This window comes from Colobus angolensis, unplaced genomic scaffold (genome assembly GCF_000951035.1).
Source record: "Colobus angolensis palliatus isolate OR3802 unplaced genomic scaffold, Cang.pa_1.0 Scaffold166, whole genome shotgun sequence".
NCBI classification, from domain to species: Eukaryota; Metazoa; Chordata; class Mammalia; order Primates; family Cercopithecidae; genus Colobus; species Colobus angolensis.
Window position 1 is genome coordinate 3,458,298 of NW_012114777.1, and position 6,313 is coordinate 3,464,610.

The 6,313-nt window shown below is 43.7% G+C and overlaps 1 protein-coding gene across 3 annotated transcripts in view; it reads left to right on the forward strand.

The window, feature by feature from the left end:
* Nucleotides 1-351: 351 nt before the first annotated feature.
* Nucleotides 352-6,313, forward strand: part of TCEA1 (transcription elongation factor A (SII), 1) — an 80,920-nt gene continuing 74,958 nt past the window's right edge. The window contains exons 1-2 of one of the 3 annotated variants that reach the window (XM_011937590.1): nucleotides 514-567; nucleotides 599-812. In XM_011937590.1, the coding sequence (XP_011792980.1) occupies nucleotides 750-812 (63 nt within the window). In that variant the 5' untranslated portion in view covers nucleotides 514-567; nucleotides 599-749. Of the gene's footprint in view, nucleotides 813-6,313 lie in introns of all 3 variants that reach the window. The other 2 variants (XM_011937591.1, XM_011937592.1) reach the window with 2 other exon arrangements.

A 6,313-nucleotide genomic window follows, 5' to 3' on the forward strand; every position in this document is an offset into this window, starting at 1 on the left:
GGCGTGGTGGCGGGCGCCTGTAGTCCCAGCTACTCCGGAGGCTAAGGCAGGAGAATCGCTTGAACCTGGGGGCCGGAGGTTGCACGGAGCCAAGATCGCGCCACTGCACTCCAGCCTGGCGACAGAGCGAAGCTCGGTCTCAAAAAAAAAGGAACTCTTAAAATGACTAACTTCGTAACCTAACTTAGGGGACGCGGGTTCCGTTTTTCCCTGTAGCAGTCTCCTACGGAGAAAGTGCTTGGCTTCCCACAGACTTTAAAACCCGCTAAAGTTCCATGCTCGGAATCTGCGCCTGTTTCGAACTACTTGGGCCTCCGCGGGTTCTAAAACTTCCGGCTGTCCCGAGGCAACAGAGGGCCGAAAACCCGCCCTGTGCGGAGGCGGGGCCGGAGGTGGACGCGCAGCAAAACCTGGCATCTTCCATGACGGAAGCCACGCCTGCCCACTAGCCCGACGCCCGCCTGGCGGGAACCTGGGCTCGCCCCCTCCCAGCGATCTGCAGTCAACTGGTAGCGCCTGCACGTCGCGCGCGGTGTTCGATTGTCGCTGCCTGGGGAGGAGGAGCTGCTGCCGCCGCCACAGCCGCCGCCGCAGCCGCGGGCTTGGTTTGTGAGGAAGGGGGTCTAGGCCCGGGCCTGCGGTGGTGAGGCTTGCCGCGCGCTGGGGGTCGCTCCTGCCGTGTCCTCCGCTCCAGCTTCGCCCACTTCCCCTTGCCAGCGGGCTGGGCGCGGAGAAGACCTGCCGGAGCCATGGAGGACGAAGTGGTTCGCTTTGCCAAGAAGATGGACAAGATGGTGCAGAAGAAGAACGCGGTGAGCGCGGCGAGAGGCGCGGGCCAGGAGGGAGGCCGAGCCGCGGTCCGGTCCTAGGGTCCCCCGCTCCTTCTCCCTCCCCTTCCCCTCCAACCTCTCGTCTGGGAGCCGGGCCCGCGGCGCCCGCGTCCCCGGGGAGCGTGTCCGGGCCCAGGGCGTCGGGTCCCGCGGCCACTGGCGATTGGACCCGCTCGTTCTTGTATTTCCAGTCCCTCCTCGCTGATGCCGTGTAATAAACCTAATCGATTTAGGGATTAGGGCACGCTCTCCGTTGGCTTTAAACTTTCGTAGTAGTAAAACCTTGGCAATTTAGCTTAGGAATTGAAGCGTAGAAAGTCCTCAGAATTTGAAAGAATGGACTCTTCCGTGATCCGTGGCCAACATCTAGAAAGAGCATTAAATAGAGGCTTGTGATCGGTATTAGACATCAGGCTGGTAAAATGTAAAACTCTTGTATCTTATTTTTGAAGAGGGCTGAACATTCGCCTGGTTATCTCAGCTGAGCTGCATGTTTGCTTAGCGATTAAAAAGGTAAAGTGTGCCAGTTTCTTGGCGAGTTGCTAAACGTTTTATAAAAAGCGGGTCTTGTCCTGTCGTAATGTACAGAAGAGTTATGACTAAAGCACGCACATTCACCAGAATTCTGGTAGAGGGATTTGGACAAATCATATTGTTGGGTATTTTTTAAGTGGTTTACCGTTAATACTGATGACATTTTCTTGTTATTGATGAATGTTAATGTGAACATGTCCTTTTGTGGTTTGTAAGAAGTCGTCATACGACTAGTTTCTACAGTTTGTCCGTTTGTCCCTTGATTCAGTCCTTGATTTCAGTCCCTTGATTCAGACTCATCTGTTCTCAGCTAAAGTTATTTTTTTGAGACGGAGTTTCACTCTTGTTGCCCAAGCTGGAGTGCAATGGCTTGATCTCGGCTCACTGCAGTCTCCGCCTCTCAGGTTCAGGTGATTCTCCTGCCTTAGCTTCCCGAGTAGTTGGGATTACAGACGTGTACCACCACGCCTGGCTAATTTTTTGTATTTTTAGTAGAAACGGGGTTTCACCATGTTAACCAGGCTGATCTCAAACTCCTGACCTCAGGTGATCCGCCCACCTTGGCCTCCCAAAGTGCTGGGATTACAGGCGTGAGCCACCGCGCCTGGCCTCTCAGGTAAACTTCTCTAATTGTCTTCTCTTAAATTTGTTTCACCACGTTCGGCACATTTTCATCATCAGTGTACCCGAAATAATTTTTCTTCCATCTATGAAGTAAATTCCATGTCAAACTAATGTGAAGAGAAAAGGGATGCTCTGATTTGTACAGCACTTTGAAGTTAAAAAGCATCTGCTCAGAATTCTTTTGTGATTCACACAGAGCTGTGAGTACATAAAGGGCATCCATTTTACAGATTAAGACACTGAGAGATTAGGTACTACTACTTAAATTAAGTACTGTGTAGTTTGGAATAAGCCAGGACCCAGGTTTTCTTCAGGACAGCATGCTTTCCACATGACAGCTAGATCAGGAATTAGTGCTAGCACTAAATACATAAGACTTCAAACATCCTCTGTTCCCCTTTTTCCTTTAACAGGTGCATTGCCCAGTATTTCATTTCATACCCTGTTAATCTGTATTTGCAAATGTTGGCCTTTTAAAGTATTTCCTGTTTATTTTCTGTTCTAGATATTACCAGTGCCATTTTTTCCCCCCATTGATATGGCCCTTCATGTCCCACTTCAAATTCTGGTTATTTGGTAGGTTATCTGATTATTGTAACATTTTCATTATTTTGTTTAAACTGGAAAATTTTTCTCTATGCCTAGAGATCCCCAGACTTGCACAGTAGAAGCTCCCAGGGAAAAAAGTCATTTGTTCGGTAATTTTCTCTCCAACTTAGGCTGTAATATGTATCCTTTAATCATCTAATGCTTTAGATGTTTGCTTGATTTTGTTTCTTCTAATAGGTGTTTCTTAAAATGAGTAATTTTTTAGTGGGCAAGTGTGGAGAGGGTAAGTTCATATTTATCTGCAGTTCTCAAATCGTCAACAAATTTTCACATCTTTTGTAATGAGCCTGAAAGAGAATGAGAACAAACTCCACAAATAATCCTCAAATCTAAGTTTTCTTCTCAAATCTAAGTTTTCAGGTAGTTCAAAACTTTTCCAGTATGAAAACTTGCCTCCCAAAAAGAAAAGTAAAACTGACTGGCTTTTGTACTTTTGTTTTCCCCAACGTTTTCCCTGCCTGTCCTCTGGAAATTCAAACAGGCTGATGAAATACAGAGAAAGAGAAATGGTTAGAATGACACTTGTCTTTTCCCCAAATACATCATCGGCCCACAGATGGCTTTTTAAGTGTTCAGTAATTCAATAGAATGTGTTTTAGGGGTTGTAGAATTATGGTATATTTGTTTCTCTTTTTTTCTGTAGTTTTCAGATTTTTCTCTCAACTTTTTAAATGTTTTATATTATGAAAAAGTTAACTTTTTTTTTCTTTTTCTTTTCTTTTCTTTTTTTTTTTTTTTGAGACAGTCTCACTCTGTTACCCAGGCTGGAGTGCAGTGATGCAATCTTGGCTCACTGCAACCTCACCCCCCAGTTCAAGCCTCCCTAGTAGCTGGGACTACAGGTGTGCACCACTATGCCTGGCTAATTTTTGTATTTTTAGTAGAGATGGGATTTCAGCATATTGGCCAGGCTGGTCTCGAACTCCTGACCTCAGGTGATCTGCCCGCCCTGGCCTCCCAGAGTGCTAGGATAACAGATGTGAGCCACTGCGTGCAACCTGAAAAAGTTAAGTTTGAAGAGTAATAGTCATCAGAATTGACAAATTTAAGTGCAAATTTAGATATAATTTTAAAAAATATTTTAACATGCTGCTGCTTTACCTGAATAATTTTGTTTTACTAAAACCGTAGGTGTCACACTTAACTAAAATAAAAACAGCTTACCATTTATTGAGCTATTACTCTGACCAGGTATTCTGCTAAATACTTACCCACCTTATTCCATGTATTCCTCAGACAACTTTGCAAAATGAGTATTATCCTCATTCTGAAAATGAGGATGCTAAGTATTTAGAAAAGTTAAGTGAATTGTCTTAAGCCAAATAGCTAGTAAGTGGCCAAGTGAAGATGTGAATCTAAATCTGTTTTGCTCCAAAACTAGTACTACTCTGTTAAGCTACAGTGTCTCTCTAGAAGACCCTTGCATCTGTTTTTGAACCATGCATGGATACAATTAAGTGAATATAAAATCAGCAAATAAGAGTGTGAACTTGCTGTTTTGGGGCAGGTGTGTTTCCCTAGATACCTAGATCAATATCCTAACCCTAGTTCTACCCAAGATGTTGTCCCACATGTGTACTTGATCTCAAGTGCACATGACCAAGCCATAGTGAACTACAGAAAGTAGTTTAAAATTTTTAGGTATTAGCTGTTTTCTGCTTAAGCTTTTGTCTCGTCACTTTGATTTGATGTCGGTAACCAAGTCTGACTCCTAATGTGTGTTCAAATCCTGGCTTTTCTGAACTTTAGCTGTGTGATTTTAGGCAAGTTCTTTGTCATCACTAAAATGTTTTTCGTCATAGTAAACTGGAGATAATTTAGTAAGGATTAAGTGAATATGAAATGCTTCTAGTGTAGGATTGTGGGCCTAAAGGATATAGTAAGGCCTAAAAAACAATCTCAGGTTGCCTTTCTTTGTAAAGGATTCATTTAGATTATAGAAGGAGGATTGAGGCAAGGACATAAAGTTTTGAAGTTCATGGAGAGATTTTGTGGGTAATGTTGAGGTTTATTTATTTATTTAATTCAAGGCTCAAGGTTGAGTGGAATTAAATTGCAGGGAGAGAAATTGAAATTAGATGTTAGAATTTCTTAGGAGCTGGGATACCTGAAATATTTATTTACATTTCCAAGTACCTGGGTTAAAACAGCAACTGCAACAAAACTTTCATATCTATACCAGTTAGATTAATTAGCATAAGTCAAAATTTAGAATGACTACACAATTTTTAATAACAACTTTATTAAGAAATAGAATTAAATTCACTCTTAAAGTGTAGTTGACTCTTGAACAATGCAGGGGTTGTGGTGCTCACACCATCCCCCCTCCCTACCTGCATGCAGTCAAGTAGTATAACTTTTGTAGTTGTATAACTCATTCTGTCATGTCACTCAGGCTGGAGTGTGGTGACATGATCTTGGCTCACTGCAACCTCTGCCTCCTGGGTTTAAGCAGCTCTCCCACCTCAGCTTCCTGAGTAGCTGCGACTACAAGTGTGTGCCACCACACGCAACTAATTTTGTATTTTTAGTAGAGATGGGACTTTGCCATTTTTCTCAGGCTGGTCTCAACATCCTGATCTCAAGTGATCCACCTGCCTCAGCCTCCCAAATTGCTGGGATTACAGCCGTGAGCCACTGAGCCCAGCCTTTTTTGGGTATTTTTTGTAGAGATGGAGTTTCACCATATTGCCCAGGCTGGTCTAGAACTCCTGGACTCAAGTGATCTGCCTGCCTTGGCCTCCCAAAGTGTTGGGATTATAGGCGCTCAGCCTGGGCGAAAGAGGGAGACAACGTCTCAAAAAAAAAAGGAAAAGAAAATAAAATCATAAAGGAGAGAAAATATGTTTACTGTTGATGAAGTGGAAATGGATTGTCATAGAGGTCTTCATTCTACTTGTCTTCACATTGAATAGGCTGAGGAGAAAGGAAGAGTTGGTTTTGTCATCTAGGGTGGCAGAGGTGAAAGAAAATTCTTAAGTGAATCTGTGCAGTTTAAACCCATGTTATTTGAGGGTCAACTGTTAATTCAGTGGCTTTTAGTGTATTTACAGGCTTGTGCAACTATTACTACTGTATAATTTTAGAACGTTTTCACCACTGCGCAAAGGAACCCTGGACCTATTAAGCAGTCACTCCTCATTCAGCCCGCATGTGCCCCCACCAATTTCTCAAACTCCTCTGACAGCCACGAATATATTTTCTGTCTGTGTGTTTGCCAAAGCTGGAAATTTTCTCTCAGTGAAATTATACAGTATGTGATCTTTTGTAACTGGCCTCTTTTGCTTAGCGTAGTCTTTTTTTGAGACAGAGTGTCATCTCGCTCTGTTGCTCCGGCTGGAGTGCAGTGGCACGGCTTGGCTCACTGCAACTTCTGCCTCCCAGGTTCAAGCAGTTCTCCTGTCTCAGCCTCCCGAGTAGCTGGGACTACAGGTGCAAGCCACCATGCCCAGGTAATTTTTGTATTTTTAGTAGAGACAGGGTTTCACCATATTGGTCAGACTGGTCTCAAACTCCTGACCTCAGGTGATCCACCCGCCTCACCCTCCCAAAGTGCTGGGATTAGAGGCGTGAGCCACCGCCCCCAGTCTTAGTATAGTCTTTTAAAGGTCAGTTCATATTATATTATGCACCAGTATTTTATTACTTTTTATTGCTGAAAAGTACTCCACTGTACTGGTAGATACACAGTACTACACTTTTTTTTTTTTTTTTTT